Source organism: Macrobrachium rosenbergii, chromosome 6 (assembly GCF_040412425.1).
Source record: "Macrobrachium rosenbergii isolate ZJJX-2024 chromosome 6, ASM4041242v1, whole genome shotgun sequence".
Taxonomy (NCBI): Eukaryota; Metazoa; Arthropoda; class Malacostraca; order Decapoda; family Palaemonidae; genus Macrobrachium; species Macrobrachium rosenbergii.
Window position 1 is genome coordinate 27,700,950 of NC_089746.1, and position 22,068 is coordinate 27,723,017.

Genomic DNA, 22,068 nt, shown 5'->3' on the forward strand with positions numbered 1-22,068 from the left:
TTATTTTCATTGATTACCTGGTATTTGTAATCTTTCTCTTGCAATATCATTATCTGTCAATATAAAAAATACAACATATTTGTACCGATATAAAATCAGCAATGCCGATTTGCCTTTTATGTTTTGCTTTCCATAATTTCGTATCTTTAAATATTTTTGTGTATGAGGACTACTATGAAAATTAGAAGTAGGCATGTCCTTACTGCAAAACAAACCTAAAATGTTGTTAGTAGATGAAGTAGAGTAACAGGATTCATCCAAATAATCTTTAAAATCAAGAGTTGAATAATCGCAGGGATACTAGACTCATCAGGTACTTACCAGTTTGTCCGTACGAAAAGGAGCATTGCTTAAATAATGTTACGAAAATCCTGAAATCGAATCTTTTACGTTCTATCCTCGTAACCTCTGTAGAGAGAGAGAGAGAGAGAGAGAGAGAGAGAATAAGTGGATGGCTAAAATCACCAACAACTGTTCCTGGCATTTCTGAGCTAAAAGAAGAATCTTAAGAAAATTATCTAAATGTAAATCAGTAGACTTGCATGATAAAAATTTTTTTGCACGGGAACGATGTAGTGATATGGCTTCGAAAGAACTTTTATAGGCTAACCATAGGTAAACGACTGCTAAAAAAGAGATCATTGCGTGATGCATGAGGCGTAGATATTGTTCTTAATATGTTATATCTTCTTTTTTGTATGAAAAAATGAAGGTTTCATTTACCACCGGTACCTTTCAGTTACCATTTCCCCTCACTTTGCATGTGTGGAACGTGTTACAGAAAGCAATATTCCTTGCGGATTTCACGAGTGATCTATACCATACCACCAAAAATTGCGGCTCCTAAAAAATTGGTTAGTTATGAAAGTAGCTTTGCATTACATAGCAGGAAAAGAAAATGTCGGCTCGAGGACAAAATATACGTGAGGGAACAGAGAATTTGTATACAAAATTCGAGACGGTACATCGTATTGAGGTGGAGATTATCGTACACATTCTTTCACAGCTCGCCACAGCTGCGACGCTCTGCCATACTCTAGGAAAGATGCCAGGTGCTTAATTTTCTTGTGATTCTTCTCTTCCTCTCGGTGTCGACTTTTCAAATCAGTTAGCTGGAAATAAAGACAATATCGACAATGATTAAGATTATTGCATGTAGTATATCGAGAGCTATGTTTTTGTAGTTGCAAAGGACACAAATGGGTTACCATTGGCAACGATCCACCACGGATTGAGAGTATATGTGTATGTGTGCGTACGTAGATTTGTTTGTGTGTGACTATAAGATCCACAGTGCGCAAGGACTTCGCTGCGCCAAATCAAACTTCCACGCAATAAAATTGGTTTCGCCTCTTTTCCATATTTTGCAGGTAGCGTAATTAAAGGCATAAAAAAAACCAGTAACTTGATGTTCAAAATATGTTGGATCTCAGAATGACAGGACATGCGTTTGTTTTGACACCAATACAAAATACATAACAATTCATTAACCGTTCCAAACAGGTGTAATGATTTTTTCATATGTAATACGTAAATACGTTAGATGCACTAAGGAAAATTCTCTGCAAGAGACTGATATAGTTCATGTAAGCAGGCATTAGTAATGACAGCTGCTGATCTGACTGAGTTGTGGTAGGACCACTTATAAACACAAGAGAGGGAAATATACCGTATAATTTTTGCATTTTTCTACACTGGTTTCATATCGGTAATTGACGCTTTATTCACTAATTAATATTATCTGATTATTGGCAACGTTCAGCTTGTTAAATTTCCTGATAATATGAGAATGTCCTAAAAAACAATTCATAAAAAAACAAAATGTGAATACTGTAGCAGAATTAGTTCATATATACCCGCATAATTACATTCAAATACTTGCCTACATACGTTTGTGTTTATATATATATATATATATATATATATATATATATATATATATATATATATATATATATATATATATACACTGACCTCGATTTCTCCATGCTTGTTGATACGCTTGTAACTGCAAAGTTTTGAGTGCAAATGAAGAACAGATGAAACAGATCAATACCGGTAGTGAGAACAGAAACCACGTGAAGAATTCGAAAACTTAAAAGGTCTTTGTGGCTGTTATAAATACACACAAACATACACACGCACACACACACACACACACACACACACACACACACACACATATATATATATATATATATATATATATATATATATATATATATATATATATATATATATATGCGCGTGTGTGCTTAACAATAATCTTTTCATAACTTTTGACCCATGAAGGAAGATTTAAAGCAAAACCGGTGCAACAAGTCCCCTCGCAAAATTTACTCCTCTCTTTTTTTACAGCACAATGATTGCAATAATACACACACACACACACACACACACACACACACACACACACACACACACACACACATATATATATATATATATATATATATATATATACAGTGTATATATATGTATATATATATATATATATATATATATATATATATATATATATATATATATATAATGTGCTCATCACTTTTTATGAGATACATATGTAATTGTAATAACCTCAATGCCCTCTTAACTTCTCGAATTCTTCACACTTTTTGGATACGTTTGTCACTACAAAACTATGAAGAAATTCTGACGTCCGGAGCAGGATTCGAACCCGCATCCTGAGTATAACGGAATTCGAACGAACGTCAGAATTTCTTTACATTCTTGTAAGTTGAGCTGAGGCTTTGTAGTGACAAGCTCATCCAAAAAGTGTGAAGAGGGCATTGTGATTATTACAGTTACATATGTGTATATATGTATGTGCATGTGTGTCCATATGGTTTGGCTGATGAGATGAGACAGGAGAGTCACTTGATAGGAGAAACAAGAAAGACAGAAAAATCTGAGCAAATGATTAGGAAGAGACTTTGATTATCGTTGAAACAAAGGCGCAAATATATGGAGGGATTATGGAGCCAACTCACCCTCTATGTAAGTGGAGTGTGAACGCTGAATGTTAATGAGAGGAAATTGGTTGATGTTATTGATATGAACTAGTAGGGTGGGAAACTTGGAGATGTGAAGAACACAGTCAGGGTAGGTGAAAGTCTGAATGTGAACTGGAGCCATCCCTTCCTATGGGCAATGGCTTGATACACACACACACACACATATATATACATATATATATATATATATATATATATATATATATATATATATATATATATATATATGCGGGTGTTTTATGTAGTTTTCTTCCTTTAATCTAATAGCCTCAAATGGAGGAGCCTCAACAAGAGATAAATTAACAAGAGAAAAGCAAATAATTCAAGCCTTGTTAACGATGAAATGTTGACAGTAATTCCTTCAGACGTGAGTATTTCTTACTTGATTCGTGTTTCTTGAGCATTGTTTCTTTGTGACTCGTTCTGAGAAGGTTCAGTGGTTTCCCATACCTCCATTTCCTTCAGGCCGTCACATCCTATGCGTCCACAATTATAGGCAGATAAGATGAGGAAGAAGGAGGCCAGCACTCCGAAATAACCTCCATATATGACGAACTGTTGCAGAAAACAAAACCAATTTTTTATTAGTAACTTGAAAACTTATTTCAAATCATATATATTTAGAAACTACACTACACACACTTTACCCAAAACTGGAATCAATAAAGACCAACGTTTTTTGTTATATGATCACAAGCCACTATTTTTGTTTGGTGAAACACTTGTTGATTTGTATCTGTATATTTCTATTTACCATTTCTTTGAAATTTATAACCCATATTTGGGTTATAAATATCCATTTAGATTTTTTTAAAATCCATTCTCATGGTGCACTGTAAGCATTACTAAAGGATTTTTGCAGCGTTCCTTCGGCCCTTAGCTGAATTCACTTTTATTCACTTTATCTCCATCCCCATTTCCTTTCCTCAGTCTGGCTGTCCAGCACCTCTAACTGTAACTTTTCAGTAAAACTGTGGGGTTTTCTTCCAGTTTCACCTTTAGATCTTTGTACTCTGTTGCCTTTATTTTCTTTCTTTTCCTGTCCAACCGCTCCAACTTCCCCCTTTCGCTGGCTTGAGCGCTGAATTCCGAAAATGCTCCATTCCTGGGCTTGACAGCTTCGGTTTCATAAATTAGCCAATTAATCAGTAGATTCCCTCAGATGCACGGAGTTCTTGTTTAATTCTACAGGACAAGGGCATTCCTCAATCTCAACACCGGTGAGAGGCAGGCCGATTACAAAAAACGGGCTTACCTGGTTAGTGATCATGATTTCTTCTCATGCCCATTTAATAATCGTGGTAGATGCCACTACATAGAATGATGAAGTTTCTCAAACCTTTACCAAAAGTGATGTTTATACATTCAGTTAGATTTCAGACAAGCTTAGTTCAGCGTTCAGCACAACACAAAGGCCTTTGCCCAACAACATCAGAAAGTTATAGTACATACTATATTTCCGTAGATACAGCATTATATTATCAACAGTTGACTGCATACGTGTCATTTCAAATGTTCTGTTATTATGACTTCTTTACTGTACACTGACTCAGCTGCCATGGGAAGTGCATTTTCTAAATTCTGGAGATAAGGTGACTTCACGTACACGAAAACAAAACAAAAAAGGACTTTTTCTTCATGGCACAAGATTTTATCAGTCCAGGTCAGAGATGGCGTTCAAACTGTTCAAGTCTTTTGAGGAGGTTTAGTCTAGATACGTTAACGAGTGTTACTGAGGAATCGGCAAAAGGAAAGACTTGGAGGGAGAAAAAATATATCCATAATGAAAGGGTCTAACTTTTCCTCGTCGGCTAATTCTGTGTTTACTTCAATTTTGAGATTAAGAGTTCATTGCGCACTGTACACTAATAGCTATTGCAAGATTATCCCACCTTAATCCAAATTTGATAAGCTTAAAGATTACATGGCCCCTAGTAGACGAATGCTAATGTCACTTACGAGGCAAATTCCCCTGCTGTGTCACATTTATCCCCAAACGTAGAGAAATTAAATTTTAGAAAGTAAAAGAAAATTGTTCGTGTAACCCACAACTTTTAATGGAATACCCATGGGTGAGAAAAAAAAAGTTGAAAATACATGTCTAAAGGAGGTATGGGTCATTAACATCAGAGGAAGAAGAAAGACAAAGTGAGTGGAACATTTTTGTGACGTCTTGTACAAGAGATATGAGGGTCATGAATTGACTAATATACTGGAATCTGAAAATGACTGTATATAACGCTGAATGAACTCACGGTTTTTGAAGTGGAATCAATAAAAAATACGTAGGAGACGAAAACGCAGGGCTATGATTTTAAGTGGACATGAAATGACAACCCACATACTAACTAAATTTTTGCAAGATATGAAATGAGGAAACAAATTCCAATGACTGAGAATTGAGAGGCTTGGCTGAGAAAGGTGACGTGGCTTAATGCGACAACTGTAGAAGTATTGCATCTACGTTAGTTTTAATAAAAATTTTCAACGTGTCCGTTCTCAAGATACTAGTGAAAGACTTTGACAAATTGCTGACAGATCAAATATCTGTGTTAAAATATATTAAGCAGCTGTATAAAATTTAGAAATCCCTTTAGATAGCTCTGTTGATTACGAGAAGGCATTTCACAGCGTCTACAGAATAATATTATAGAAGGTCCTACGTTACTCTGGTATTCCCGCTTAATATGAAAATCTAATTGAAGTCATTCATAAACTTTGTAGATGCAAAGTTAAGGATGCAGTTATATCAGGAGAATTTTCAGTAGATAGTGGGGCACTACGGGGAAAGGTTGTCATAATTTTTATGGCCTATTCATGGACTTTATAATGAGAAAAGTGGTTTAGATGGTAGACAAGTTTTGGATTGGAGTAATGATACACTGTTGACAGTCTTGGAATATGCAAATGATGTTCTCCTCATCCGCAAATCACCACAAGATTTACATAGCTTGCCTAACAAAATACATCATATATCAAAGGGAGATAGGAGGCAAAAACAGGACAGCAGAAGTAATGAGGACAGGAAATTGGTAAAGGACTGAAATAACAAAAAGGAGAAAGAATTAATGAAGGCGAGTTTTCAAATATCTAGGAGTAATGATACGTAGTAAAGATTCGCTTTGGTTGGGTTTTAGCGAAACAATAAAACGGGGAAATCCAACAGTGGGCAGGCTGAATAAGATTTGGAAATTAAATAAACTCTCCCTTCCATGAACACTGTTTAAGTCATTGCTCCATTGAGCGTCAGGGGAAGAGTCTTGCTCTCATGACGCCTGGTAACGCTCGTCGAGCTAACTCTCCCCACATTTACATTAAGTGAATTGGTAACCCCCTTGGGATTACATGGTGACTACTTGTTTTCTTCTGCTGCCAAGCTTTGGAATTTTTACCTGCTCCGGTTCTCTCTGACTCTTGCAACCTATATTACCCTTTCAGGCAGTCTGCCCAGGCCTTCTTTCGTGGTTACGTCCCTCCCTTCTCCCTTGACCTCCAGTTTTTCTTATTTTCTTCGGATCTCGGGTAGTAAAAGGCATCAGGTTACTCAAAAATGGCCTCCGCTCTTGAAGCAACAAATAACTAACCTGTAGTTTGGACCCGAGTTGAAGTGCCTCTATGACGATTGCTGTAAGTATAGTCTGGAGAAACAAGGCGACGAACATGTTGATGCCGAACACGAGGCCATAACTGTCTGCTCGCAGCTCCTTCGCCACCTGGTAGCTGTCGAAGGAAAAGTAATTCAGCTTCGTCGCGTTCACCAAAACGAGTTACAGTTGCCACAATGAACTAATTTATAGTTCTTATAACATTTGTTATGATTTTTAGGGTAGTTCTCAGAGCATTTGTTATGATTTAAAGTGAAAAAAATCACGAAATAAAATCTAAATCCTCAAAGAGGATTGCACAAGGAAATATTGTAGTATTCAGAGCATCTCTGTCAACAAGAAATGAAATATTAACAACGACAATAATTTTTTTCCTAATATGACATATACAGTACACTATTTACGTCGCTAAACAGAACTTCATTTATGTCTAGAAGTCAGAGAGGACATCAAATTACCTAATTATTTGCATATTTCTAGTAATACTGAACATGTGATGATTTAGGCTTTAGATCTGCAAGGATTTATTTCAAATAATGAAGTCCTTAATAGAAAATGCCTTTGGGAATTTCATATTTAAGATGATGATTGGAAGAAATGTGCAGTCATATAATGAAATTACGTGAGAGAAATTTCACACCATTGCATTGGACAACTTTAGATGTAATATGTGCTTAGCTTAACTGAATTAGGAGGAAAAATGTACCAACCTAGCAATGGTGATCATGACTTGATAAGAAGCTCTGAATAAGACGTAGTTGACATAGCCAACCCAGATACTCTGAGTGATGCCCATGAAGAAAAGGAGCAGAGCATCGAGCAGCGATATAAGGGCCATTGTGCTCTCTCCAAACAAGGACCAGTTAAGACGGAAATACCCAACAGCAAAAGCCGCAAGCGAACCTGTGGCAACGGAGTAACAGATTCGTGACTGGAGTCTAGGATATAAGTATGAATAAGAACACAGAACTGTTGCATAATTGCAGATTCATTTGCTTTTTTCAGTGCTTTAAGCTTGTTACCCTGCTTTCATAAGCTGATTAGTATAATATATACTGAAGCTGCGGAACAAATGAGTGTTTCTTCTAAACTCATGGTAAGAGCAAATCCATTCTAAAAATTATATTTTCTATTAAACGTATTTTCTTGTGGCTTATGTACATTTTCTTCTAGATAAGCATTCTTAAATCTTTCGTCCAATTATCTTAAATCGGAAGACTCTGCTATGAATCAAATCAAGAAAATTTGAAGCGTATAGGCAGACCATTTCATACAAAGCCACAGTGACTTTCTTAAGTAAAATGAGCACTATAACTGATAAAACTTACTTAAAAGCGTAGAAGCAGCTTCCACAATTCCATTGTACAGAACATCAGTATCACCCATAGGTGCTATAGTTTCCCACAGAGGCTGAACGAAGTTTCCCACTTGAAAATTTCCACATGTGGCAAAGGCCCACCATATGGACCATTTCAGGAGGTATTTGTTGCTGTACGCGGACTTGAAATCACTCCATATAAGCTTGATTACCTTAAAGGGAAATACGTACAGTCCAAAATCCTATAGCTTAACAAGCACAGAAGGCTGCTTGACTATGCCTCTCAAGGTACTGACTTTTACAGAAGAAATTAGTGATTGCCACTTAATTTTCAGGGTTAAATGAATTCCATGTCAAGGAGATGATTACAACAAATATTTCACTTTGTACATAAATTGTGGCAGAATTTTAACCCTACGTCTGATTTAGAGAAATACATGATTGAAGAAACTGCAAATAGATGCACATGCTAAAATTCATGAAATTAAATTCCCAACAGTGACAATTTTATAACAATATTCGGTTGGTCTGCATATCAGCAGCAAGCAACGCACCTTAGAAAACCGTTCACTCTTCTTTTCACTTGCATCTGTGTCATTTAACTGAGTGCTACTTTCACTGACTGGTTTGACTTTGCACTGTGACCGGTGGAAGTAGATGCTGGTTTTCACGGGAGGGAGTGTGCAGGCTATGATGAGGGCAATGCTGACACTAGCCAGAGATATGTAGTTGAGTTCGTGGTAATTCATCAGTTTTGTGACTGTTAGTACCTGAGAGATGAGAGGAGGATAGTTTAAGAAATGTCTGCCTTCTTTTAACTGCAAGGTCACACGTTAGGTAAGACTTGAGTACAATTGCTTTTTAAATTGGGCCCTTTTAATGTTATTTTTCTTCTGTTAAAACTCCGTTGAATGTTAGCTTTAATGGTTATGTATCATGCTGGGTTATATAATCTTCCCGTATAATCACATATCCGTGGGTTTATTCATTCTAATAACTGGTCTATTTTTTATGCAAGGAAAATAGAGACAACAATGGAAATTAAGATCATCATTACACAGGGAAATCATTATTGGAAAGCATCTTGCAGTGTAAAAGGTTCCCCAAGGCAGTTCAATATTTCTTAAAGAAAACGGCACAGGGAAAGTCCAGGATCAAACGTGCTTTAAGGAATCATTAATATGAATAACTTCGATTGCGTCACAAAACATTCCGATTCATATAGGAAAAACAGTCAATGAATGAATGGCATGAAATGCAATAATTATTTAATGGAGTGAAACTTTCTCGAGAGATATTTTCCATTATAAATGGGATTTCCTTTAATTATAAATCTGTTTGTTAGTGAAATACGTAAATGTGCAAATATCATCATGGGAAACAGTGAATGAAATACTTATTTTTCCATAATTCATAATGTTGTAATTTAGAGTATGCACGTTCATCCTGTACCTGAACACAGGACATTAAATTTTTATTTTGTAGTGCGGCGGGATGGCATAAAAAAGTATTATATAGGTGAGAAAAATACAAAAATTTTCCCGGAATCCTTCTTTCCATATCATTATAGAAGAAATCTTGTTTTCCATCGATGAATGGGAAAGTAAAAAAATCAACTTTGAGGCACAAGGCGGCAAATCTGTCCAAGGCCAGTTACAGTGCTGTTCAACATGAATAGAACCACACCTGTACTTCCTCTGACAAGACAGGCCTAAAGAAGAGTCTTGTGGGGCTCAACAAATAACTAAAGCTGCGTGAATTATCATCCAAAAATAAGTATTGACAGCAAGCGACCAAACTGATATGACAAACACATGTTGCAAAGATATAAAAAATAACGTTGATTCTAACCTGCAACATCTATAAAAAATCTCATCGCTAAGATATAGGGAAGGTTTACTTTGTATCCAAGGATCCTCATTTATGAAATAACACAACAAACGGTAACAGATATTCCGGTTATTTACCAATATTCTGAAGCTCTGAAAAGTTTTATTTTATTAGGACTGATATTTACCTGCGCAGCTACGGACGATGTGAACTTCCCAAAAAGGATGGCTGAGCGAGTGAAACTAGTTACTCTTTGGTAGTATTCAGAAGACACTTTGGCATATATATAGGTATAGTACGCAACTTCTGTTGACGTGGCTATGCCATAGCAAAACTCCATAAGTTGCATCCAGTGCACTCCTCTGGCCCACAACAGAAGACTCCAAGTTGCGACGTAGCCCATGCCTTCAAATATAATCATAGGTTTATAACGAAGGAGGTCAGTTAACAGTAGCACGACGATCAGGAGGGACAGGTAAGCATAGGTCCATACAGGGTACACATCATAGTTGACCTGGAAAGGCAAGACATATCCGTACGTTGCAGGGGATATCATAGGCCATACTTACATTCCATTATAAGAAATAATTTTTCCTCTTTCCTTTGAAAGTGCTGTGAATTATGGAAACTGAAATACGAATGAAATTATCTGCATATTTATTTGTTTAAAGGTTCAAGGCACATATCTGATTTATAAACTTTCTCTTTACTTGGAAAGATATTTTTGTTCGCTATCTCAGCGCAATATTAAGAGTCAGATGGCAACATGGAGTGAAAAATGATACCATACGGGAAATCCCTGAAGTTTCATATTGAGATGAGATGATAATGAGAACTAAGAAACGGCAGGCTGCAGGTGGATGAAGATTCGTGGACTACAAGCACAGGAAAGACCTGAATGGCTGAATTATACAGAGGCCCTTTGCGTTGCATAGCAATGAAGATGATGAAGATATCGAATTGCTAGGTTCCTAAATTCAGACTCGGCGCCTCTTCCATAGGGTCACCTGATCGGGATCATTGCAAACATTTTTGAGATCTATTCTAATCATAAGCTCTAAATCATATGAGAAAAACTCCAGAGAAAGTGAATTGCCGGATTAGAAAATGTAGTCTGAGTTAGCAAGCAAGGCTGCAGCACTGTCAACTTAGGCTTCTTTTAGACGAATCAATTTTCCCACGGACGCTGTTTACCGCCCACTGTCATGCACTCCAGAATGCACTCCAGATGTGTGTGTTTGTATATATATATATATATATATATATATATATATATATATATATATATATATATATATATATATATATATATACCGTATATGCACACACATCTTACGTAGGTGACAATCTCACTGCCTACCTTGTATTTGTGCAAGCAGCCAAAGTGGACGCCTAAGCCGAGTGTTCCAGTGATCCGTTGATCGTTTACTTGACCGGGAACTGAGAGAGAGAGAGAGAGAGAGAGAGAGAGAGAGAGAGAGAGAGAGGTCTGCTGTGTATTATGGATGCCAGATTGTTATTACCATAACAATAGGAAACATGCCTTACCCTACAGGTAGCATGAGAGAACAGTGCGTAATCACTGGGGAATAACTGTTTAGAAATTGTTTTATTTGTGCATTAACACCTTTAATATAACAGCACACAGGCAGAACAAAGTTGTTCAGTGTTAAAAGTACTGGAGTTTGTTTGCAAAGTACCAGCATCTTTCACAGACCAAAAGCTGACCGCTAACTCTTAAACTTTGAGAAGGCATATGTAGCCTCCAGTTTTGCAGTTGATTAACTAATAAAACTGATTCTATTTATCAAGTCTTACTTCAAGACAACCCTCTTGAACTTAAAAAGAATTTTACATGTATATAAAAGTAAGAGAACCACCATATCAAAGAAATTTTCAGGAGAACTGAATAAAGAAAATAAGAGATACCCAAAATAATCAGATTTCTACTAACCTCATCTAAGGTTAAATTCATAGGTGGTCCTATAAGGTACTCAGTCAAAAATGGCTCCGAAGGACGAAATTCCTTGAAGAAGCCATACATGCAAAGGACTAAGCACGTCACTAGCCATGATTCCATTATCAATCTGGAATAAAAGGGGAAAAGGAAAGTTAAAGACAGATTTTTTTTATTGTAAAAGAGTGAGGAATTTGCTATAAATCCTTTTAAAAATTTTCAGCATTAAATTGATCCCTTGATATTTAGTACACCACTGACTTCTATGTTTTATTCACTTTTACCAGTCTGAACAAAGAAATTTACTTCTAAAATTTCTGCCACTCCTAATGCAGTATATTTTCGGTTAGCCTCTCCTTCTTGCACTTGTCTCATCTACTTTTACACTTATTTCATTCGTCTGCGAATTACCATACCCTCAAAACTCATTTCACTACCTTAACAGGTCAGGTTATAGCCATTAAATGAAATTTTGACGTCTTTCCTACATCACTGTCACAACTATATTTTCGTTTTTCCGGCCATTCTTACAACATGTTAGCTGCATGCGCTGGCTTAGTCATTTCCATTTCTCGTACTTTCCTTCATATAGACATAGTAACAGCACCGCATAAGATAAAATGGTTGCTTTAAGAATGGTTTGACATTCCGTGACAGTGGGCTGAGTCAAGCAACTATCGGGTATGATAGCTTACACACAGAAAATAAATGAATATAGAATTTAGGCCAAAGGCCAAGCACTGGGATCTATGAGGTCATTCAGCGCTAAAACGGAAATTGACAGTAAAAAAGTTTGAAAAGTGTAACAGGAGGAAAACCTCGCAGTTGCACTATGAATCAATTGTTAGGAGACGGTGGAAAGTAAGATGGAAAGAGAATATGAAAGGAGGTACAGTAAAAGGAACGGAAGGAGGAACGGTACAATGCAATGTCTGTTTTATTTGTTACCCGTTACCAATGTAAAGTTTATTATTGTTATCTTTGTAATGTTTGTTACAGTAACGTTTTGTTGCTCTTCTTATTTGAATTACTTTTATATTTCCTTTATAGTTGCTTTATCATTTCTGGCTTTGTTTGTTGTTAGTTGCTAGAGTCTCGGGATGCTTAGGAAGACACAGTGCAGCTTTCATACTTCATTAACACACTAGTAAAATAAAACAGCTTATATACAGGTTAAGTAGTATGACTACGAATCGAAGTATGAGCCTATCTTAAATCTTCTTAACCCTCAACTGGTGAGGCTCTCGACCTCACTCTGCTAAGGCTCTCGGATATCCTCTATCCTTCTCTCCCTTCAAGCTTGCTTTCTCGAAGGTTCTTCAAAGGAAATGTCCATCTCACCAGTAGGCGGACAACTACTTCTGTATTGGTTGAAGATTATCTAACGACGTCCCTTGGGTGTGATTAACTGACTTAATTCCTCCTTTGTGGGTGGGACTAATGACGTCACTGGAAGTCTTCAGGTTCCGGCGAAAGTTGAAAGGCCAGGTCACAGGTGAGATGGGTAGGCAGTTTTTAATGGTTGCACTTAGATTATTCTGGCACCAGTGTTTTGGCTACATACTCACGACACTTCCTGATCGTTACTCTCTCTCTCTTTCTCTGTCTCGTTTCTCTATTATTCATTCTCTCTCTCTCTCTCTCTCTCTCTCTCTCTCTCTCTCTCTCTCTCTCTCTCTCTGTCTATCATTCGTCTATTGATGGTTCTCTCTCACTCCTTTTTCTCTCTTTTATATTTATGCTATTCTTAATATTCTCCTAGCTATCATTACAACAAGGAACGAAAGGAGTTGCAGCTAGGGGCCGCAGGCATGCTTCAAAGAATCTTAAGTAATGCCTACAGTGCACCGCATGAAGTGCACTGATGGCACTATCCCCCTACGCGGCATAGAAAATAAAAGGTGATCCTAGTAATGTTTCACTCTCGCATAAACATGACTGCTATAATCTTGTCTGTCCTACTGTCGTCCAATGTTAGTTACACATTTTAGGGTTAACAAGGACGTTTTCTGTGGGAACTGTTAATTCAACTTAATCTTAATGGAAAAAACAAACAGGTGCATGCTTGAAGCTGTATCAGTATTCACTAACGCCTGATATGAATAAAAAAATGCTGATATGAAACCAGAGCGAGTTGCAGAATCTGCAAGTGCATCGGCTATTTCGTTTTGTAATTTTTTTTTTTACCAGAGAAGGAAAATCAGTAAAATGTAACAACTGTCAAATCATATACTTTGCTAAAGCTTGCGTATTACGAAGCATTTGGACGAATCGGAACATAAATTACGTACAATGAAACATACATTTTCCATAATTTGATCTGTTATTTTGTTTGTAGTTCATCATCTTGAAACAGACGTCTGGTGTATAACCCCTCTATCGATCTGTTTTTTTTTTTATTATCTGATATTGCCTAGTTATTATGTAATTAAAATTTTTAATTCAAAAGTATTATAATCTCTAAAAAGCAACAGCTCACAAGAAACTAAATAAAAATGTACTACATACCAAAACAGTCTGTATGACCTTACGTATTGAATCAGATTGTACGTTTATGAAGAGCGAGCGCCAAAGATTTCAGTCATCACCGGCTAAGTGACAAAGGGATTGTGGCATAACCACAACACTCAAACAAGTTTCCCGTGACCCATGGACGCTGATATGACGCCTTATCTATTAAACCTTTCACGAGATACGGACGCCGAGATTAACCGATGACCTTGTTCGTCTTGGTTACATGAACTTGGTGTTTTGCGTTGTACCAGTGTATTTTAAGAGTTACTATGGTTTGTATGTTTCGTCTGATAAATGGTGGCTAATAAGTTGATGAAAAGCATAATTGCTCCTTTTGCAAAACTGGAGGTTATCGACTAGACTAAAAATTAGCATACGGGAAATAATTATGAAAGTGTTAACTAAGAAACCTGGTTAAAAAACGAAAGGCACGACATGGGAATAGCTATGTTTTTTTCGCCAAAGGAGAGATTGTGTAATTCAAGTGCTCATTTCGAAACGGAGAGATGTTTGAATTTAAGGGGTAAAATGTGTGCTTTTTAATTAGTCGGCTGAAAATAAGGTTTGACCCCCCAAGAATTGCTGCAAAAGGTTTCTCAGCTGGTTGTTCTAGTATCAGGTGTGCTTAATAACATATCAAAAGTCTACCACAATCTGACCATGCAAAAGGTCTCATTTCCAAGATGGCGTCTAAAACAGCTCCTACATCATTAAAATGCCCGTTACTCTTCATTATTCAAACTCGATAAGTAACGCTGGTGTCTAACACCTTATTTTGGGGATCTGGAAGCCCATTTAGCATATCTGCATTATACTGAAGTGATTTTATACTCACAAAATCCAAGATGGCGGACCAATATGGCCACCATACTATGAAAATCTCCATTATTCATTCCAATTTATTTTATACAAGTAAATTTAGTGTTTAAACACCTGTTTTGGTGATTTAGGAATAAAAAGAGCCTATCTAGATTACAGTATATTGAAGCAGGTCTAATTACGTATATACAAAATTTAATATGGAGGATCAATATGGCTGCCAAACAAAAAAAATAATTACTTATTTTAACTCATTTTACACAGGTAAATTTACTGTCTACACCCCTGTTTTGGGAATCTAGGAATCAAAAAAATTTATTTAAATCACATTATATTACAGTGATTACATATTTTTATAAAATCTAAGGTGGAGGACCAATATGGCTGCCAAACTACAAAATATCATTATTCATTTCAACTCATATTACAGAATTAAACTTGCTGTCTAAACCCGTGTTTTGGGGATATGGCAATCCAATTAGCCTATCTGACTTACAGTAAACTGAAGTGATTATATATATAAATACAAAATCAATGATGGAGTAGCAAAATAACTGCCAAATTATGAAAATCCCCGTCACACTCATTTCAATTTACTTTACTCACGTAAATTTGGTGCCTAAATCCCTTTCTGGGAATATGGAAATCCAACCATCTTACCCAAGTAACAGTACACTGAAGTGATTAGATTTTTCAACATCTATGATGGGGGACCAATAAGCCCACCAAATTTAGTGTAGTGATTACTGATAAAAGGTTATAATAAATCCTATATCATAAATTTCTGAAAAACCAGGTCTTACAAAAATATTCATTGTCGCTTTCTTCTTCCCGTGAAGCTTGATTGTGTGGATTCTCACAGTTCTCAACTTGACATGGTCCACAATCCAGCTGCGCGGCGCCACCCCGGGCGCGGTACTTTGCGGAGCATTGGGGAGCCACTCCTCCTCTTCTCCCCTCCCTTGTCTTCGCAGTGGAAATGTATTGTGGACGTTTGATCCAGGCGGCCGTCGTTCCACCGCCGTCTGGAGAGGTCCCACGACGATGACGCGAATACACCACACAGACACTATACAAATATCTTGAATTCTATACCACCACCCACAAACATCACACAAAACAAAAAGCACATCCATACTCACCTCACCAGACAAGCACTTAATAACCTTCCCAAAAACAAAATACTGGCACCCCCACCCAACATAAGGAGCACAGAAACACAGCTATCAAGATTGGAGAGAGTACACCTGACTCGACTTCGCTGTGGTCATCACCAATCACTAAACACCTAAAAACACCGCATAGACAACACCCAAACAGACATATGTCCACTCTGCCAAGTTAGTCCCCACACAATTACACATCTCTTAGTAGATTGCCCTAACTTGGCAGCCCTTAGACAACAACACAACATCCACACTACCACACAGTTATGGTCGGATCCAGTAAGTGTGGTGTCCTTGCGCGGTGCAGGATTCCTGGCATAACAGAGTCTGGGGAACCACAACAACAACAACAACAACATGGTCCACAAGCAGGTGTGCATGGTAGTTCATAGTCTTTGCAACTGCAACGTTTGATAGGCAGTTTTGCAATTACAGTGGACCATCTGAAGGAGGCTTTCTGGTGCAGCAGTTTTCTTGCTCATAACTGGCGCAAACTGATTGTCCTCCAGTTTCCATCCTCAATCCACTACATTCATGTCACTTTCGTTTCCAGTCCACACCATGATCTGGTAATACACTCTATAGCTATGTTATTTTGTCTAGGACTTGGTGGGTGGGAGGCGTTCTGGGGTAACAAATGACTTGGCAGAGACAATTTTTTTTTATCAGAACATTGTAACGCAAGAAAACTGCTGCACCAGAAAGCCTCCTTCAGATGGTCCACTGTAATTGCAAAACTGCCTGTCAAACGCGTTGCAGTTGCAAAGGCTATGAACTACCATGCATTCCTGCTTGTGGACCATGTCAAGTTGAGAACTGTGAGAATCCACACAATCAAGCTTCACGGGAAGAAGAAAGCAACAATGAATATTTTTGTAAACCTGGTTTTTCAGAAATTTATGATATAGGATTTATTATAACATTTTATCAGTAATCACTACACTAAGTTTGGTGGCCTTATTGGTCCTCCATCTTAGATGTTGAACAATCACTTCAATGTACTGTTATTTAGATAAGTTGGTTGGATTTCCAGATTCCCAGAAAGATATTTAGACACCAAATTTACGTGAGTAAAGTCAATTGAAATGAGTGACGAGGATTTTCATAATTTGGCAGCTATTTTGCTCCTCCATTATTGATTTTGTATTTATATATATAATCACTTCAGTTTACTATAAGTCACATAGGCTAACTGGATTGCCATATCCCAAAACACGGGTTTAGACAGCAAGCTTACTACTTCTGTAATATGAGTTGAAATGAATAATGATGATATTTTGTATTTTGGCAGCCATATTGGTCCTCCACCTTAGATTTTATAAATATGTAATCATTGTAATATACTGTGATTTAAATAAATTTTTTTGATTCCTAGATTCCCAGAACAGGGGTTTAGACAATAAATTTACCTGTGTAAAATGGGTTAAAATAAGTATTTATTTCTTTTTGTTTGGCAGCCATATTGATCCTCCATATTAAGTTCTGTATATATGTAATTAGACCTACTTCGATATACTGTAATTCAGATATACTCTTTGGATTCCCAAATCGCCAAAACAGACTTTTAAGACACTAAATTTACTTGTATAAAATAAATTAGAATGAATGATGGAGATTTCCATAGTATGATGGCCATATTGGTCCGCCATCTTGGGTTCTGTGAGCATATAATCACTTCAATATAATGCAGATAGGCTAACTGGGCTTCCAGATCACCTAAATAAGGCGTTAGGCATCAGCATTACTTATCTAGTTTAAATAATGAAGAGTGATGGGCATTTTAATGAATTAGGAGCTATTATAGACGCCATCTTGGAAATGAGACCTTTTGCATGGTCAGATTGTGGTAGACTTTTGATATGTTATTAAGCACACCTGATACTACAACAATCAGTTGAGAAACCTTTTGTGGCAATTATTTGGGCGTAAGGTGCTTTTTTTTCATAAATGCAGCCGACTAAATACAGATGGAACTGATACCAAGTACAGTAACACCTTAAAATGTGATGTACTATATAAATATAAACATTAATTTTCTTCATCTATCAACGTTAAACCTTTAGAATTTTGCTTTTTCTTCATATTCTTACCTTCTTATCTTAATTTGTGTATCAGAAAGCCTACTTAAAGGAAAAATAGGTTTCCCCATTCATTTTTAAATCAGTTTTGTTTATTATCTGATACTGCCTAGTTATTACGTAATCAACATTTTTAATTCAACTGTATAATAATCTCTAAAAAGCAACAGCTCATCAGAAACTGTAAATAAAAATGTAATACATACCAGAACAGTCTGTATGATCTTACTGAATCAGATCGTACGTTTATGAAGAGCGAGCGCCAAAGATTTCACAGTTATTACTGGCTAAGTGAAAAAGGGATTGTGGCATAACCACAATACTCAAACAAGTTTCCCGTGACCCATGGACGCTGATATGACACCTTATCTATCAAAACTTTCACGAGATACGGACGCCGAGTTCTACCGATTACCATGGTCGTCATAGTTACATGAACTTTGTGTTTTGCGTTGTACCAGTGTATTTGTGAGTGACTTTTGCAAAAATGGAGGTTATCGACTAGACTAAAAATTAGCATACGTGAGATAATTATGAAAGTGTTAACTGAGAAACCTGGTTAAAAAACGAAAGGCACGACATGGGGATAGCAATGTTGTTTTCGGCAAGGGAGAGATTGTGTAATTCAAGTGCTCATTTCGAAACTGTTTGAATTTAAGGGGTAAAGTGTGTGCTTACCGTATATGAAGGTCGGGTCGGTTTCTAATACAGATGGAAATGATACTAAGTACAGTAACAACTTATAATGAGATGTAATATATAAAGATAAACATTTCTTCATCTCTCAACGTTAAACCTTTAGAATTTTCCTTTTCTTCATATTCTTACCTTCTTATCTTACTTTGCGTATCAGAAAGCCTACTTAAAAGAAAATTAGGTTTACCCATTCACTTTTTAATCTATTTTTAGCTTCTCTGGTCCTTCCATCTTCAATTATTCATGAACAGATAAATTAGAAAACCGAACTTCCAACTGATACTAAACTAGAGAAGAAAACTGGGGGATAAAGTTTACAATATACGTTTTAAACTCACAGTAAATAATATCTGAGCCAGTAAAAAATAGTTTTATGAATTACTAAAGTACCTTGAAAATCGCACAAAAATGACATGAAGTCGTATGTAACCCATTTTTTTTCGCATATACCATGATAGACTTGTACAAGCCTTCGATAGCCAGATACAGTTTAGAAATTAAATTGTGAGACTCTCCATTGTTACACAGCCTTGAGACACTTTTAGTACTGTAACGAAGCTAGTCTAGTTTTTAGGCTTTATTGAACATGAAACTTCAAACAATACATCCGTAACAAAAGAAAAGTTTTGTAAGAATTAAAGACACAGTATGTTCTCATCTACAGACATATACAACAAAAGAGCGCAAATATCACGCTCACCATTTCACATTTATTGTTATGTAAATGTTGGCACTTATCCCAGTGAACTACTACCTTATAAAGGTATCACAGTACCGCTGGCCGTTGCGCCCACAATGTTTACATCTTGTCTTCTACAGGCAATTTAGTCATATCCACAGAAAAGGACAGCAATATAATGTTGCCAACCTACAAAATAACAATCAAAACAAGTACTAAACTGCACAGATGGAAAAGTGAAAGATTATATAAAGAACTGTTTCTAAAAACTTCAGTACTTCACGAGAGATATTAAAAGAACCGCTCTTATAGTCCAGCACAAAGGATAATTCTATGCGTAGAGCAGTAAATAAAATGTAACAATTAAACTAGCTTCCGAAGTGTAGCCTAGCCTAGCCTGTGAAAGAACTAAGTCAAGGTGAAGCTTCCGAAATGTAGCCTAGCCTAGCCTGTGAAAGAACTAAGTCAAGGTGAAACAACAAAGTTCAGGGTACCAACCTGTGTGCATGTAGGTTACAGCTTCTGGTGGTCTTTAAGCCATTTACTCTTATGTGGAATCACTAGGCCTTGGAGGAAGAATACTCAAATGATGACAAACATCAGCAGCAAAGAAGTGGATATACCTATTTTGTTGTAAAAATATAGTAGATGGTCCCATCATATGGCAATTAAATAACAATGTTTTTGACTTGGTTTTAGTTGCAAAGCGGGAAAGAACAGTTGTTGTCGGTTAAACTAACTGTATGCCATCACGGACTCCTTCTCTTGGCGCAATCAGTAGGGAAATAACAGTCTCGAACTTGGCTCGAGGCTGAATAATCCAACACCTCAGGGTCCTTCGATTGTCGAAATTCATTTTGAATCAGTAAGCATGGCAGAATCTCGCCGAGAATTTTAATTCACTATGATTACAGCAACTGTGAACTCATAAACTAATAAAATCAAAACCATGGACAATAAGTCTTCAGGGGTATGGTTGTGCCTAACTCCGTGGTTCTTCCGTAACCACGATACCACAGATTCACAGAACTGGAAAATAAGTGTTTCACTCTATATGATTAATAACCCATAATAGTTAGAATGACGAAATCAGAAATATATATATATATATATATATATATATATATATATATATATATATATAAGAATAATAATTTTAAAAATTTAACGAGTAAAATGGTATGTAATCTTTAATCTAAAAAAGTTAAAATATCAGGACTAAATGCTGAAACACTGAAAAGAAAGTGAATGCCTAGCGTACTACTAGTTTGTATGAAGGTGATAAATGTAAATCATTTACCCCCAGCACAGGTGCAATTGAAAAATGTAGGCTGTAGAGACTGTCTATTTAGGCATGTTGCCACTTTATATATCATTTCTATTCCAAACTGTTTTGCCTGATGAACCAAACTGCTAATCTAGGTCTGGGTATGGTTTTTGTTTAGCCTATCTTGCACATTTTCTGTACACGTTGCAGAGGATGGTAATGGGATGCTTTGATTATGCTATGAAAAGGCTATTCGGATCTTGTAGTTCCCCATTAAGTGTCGGTGAAAATCTGCGTTCTCTTATGGAGAGACTGCCTGGATAGTGCAATCTTTATAAGGATAACTGCTGTAATATTCAGGAGCATCCTATTATAGTAAACATATGCCTGGGTCTCGCATTTTCCATGTTTGCTTCTTGCTTGGAAATCTTGTTCTCAATGAGTAATCTTACCAGTTAGGTGTAAACGAGTCCCATGCTCTTTAGAATTTGCCTTTGATTAAACTTTGTTGTACTGAACTGTGATTCAGTTCAATTAGTTAGGATTTAATATATGGCCCAGGAAATTTATAGTTTCAGTGGAAGGGATGGGAAGGCTGGGATGGATGGAAATGAAAGAGATGCATATTAACAGAAATGGTATGTACGCTATAGATCCATGTACACATGGGATAGTCATCTTTTAGGAACCATTCCGGTTTTTGGGAGACTTCCATTGCGGCAGCCTTTTGGAGAAAGGTTTTGATTAACGGTTTCCAGATCTTATTACTTTTGTGAACAAGTGAAGTTGTCTCGAGAAATTTAATGGGACTTTAATATTTTATACAAGTGATTTAAAATGTGAAACCGCATATACATAGCCTACTGTGGTATATGCTTTGAAATCAGTTGCATTCCTTGTAAATTTTCAGGAAAATCAAAACCAAACATTTCTAAAATATTTATTTATTTTTACAACCTCTGTAGTTCTACGGCATGTAGAGGAAACGAGTAATTCCAGAAAATAAAACTATACCACATTAAAAACAACTAAATAAATTATTAAGAAAATTGGACCAAGGTGCCGATAAAAAAAACTAAGGCGTGAATATTGCACAAACTAAGAGGCATAAGATACTGATACAAT

The 22,068-nt window shown here is 36.5% G+C and overlaps 1 protein-coding gene across 5 annotated transcripts; it reads right to left on the reverse strand.

Annotated features, from left to right (window-relative positions):
- Window positions 1-906: 906 nt before the first annotated feature.
- Window positions 907-20,688, reverse strand: LOC136839377 (thiamine transporter 2-like). 5 transcript variants are annotated; one of them, XM_067105294.1, is made up of 9 exons: window positions 20,175-20,688; window positions 11,722-11,854; window positions 9,955-10,281; window positions 8,492-8,707; window positions 7,948-8,149; window positions 7,330-7,522; window positions 6,599-6,734; window positions 3,397-3,569; window positions 907-1,112 (listed from the first exon to the last, which is right to left on the reverse strand). In XM_067105294.1, the coding sequence occupies exons 2-9, from the start codon at window positions 11,845-11,847 to the stop codon at window positions 1,109-1,111; spliced, it is 1,377 nt and encodes a 458-aa protein (XP_066961395.1). In that variant the 5' UTR covers window positions 11,848-11,854; window positions 20,175-20,688; the 3' UTR covers window positions 907-1,108. The 5 variants fall into 5 exon arrangements, with proteins under 5 accessions (XP_066961395.1, XP_066961394.1, XP_066961393.1 ...); XM_067105293.1 differs by lacking the exon at window positions 20,175-20,688 and adding an exon at window positions 18,508-18,610; XM_067105292.1 differs by lacking the exon at window positions 20,175-20,688 and adding an exon at window positions 14,233-14,338.
- Between the last annotated feature and the right edge of the window lie 1,380 nt (window positions 20,689-22,068).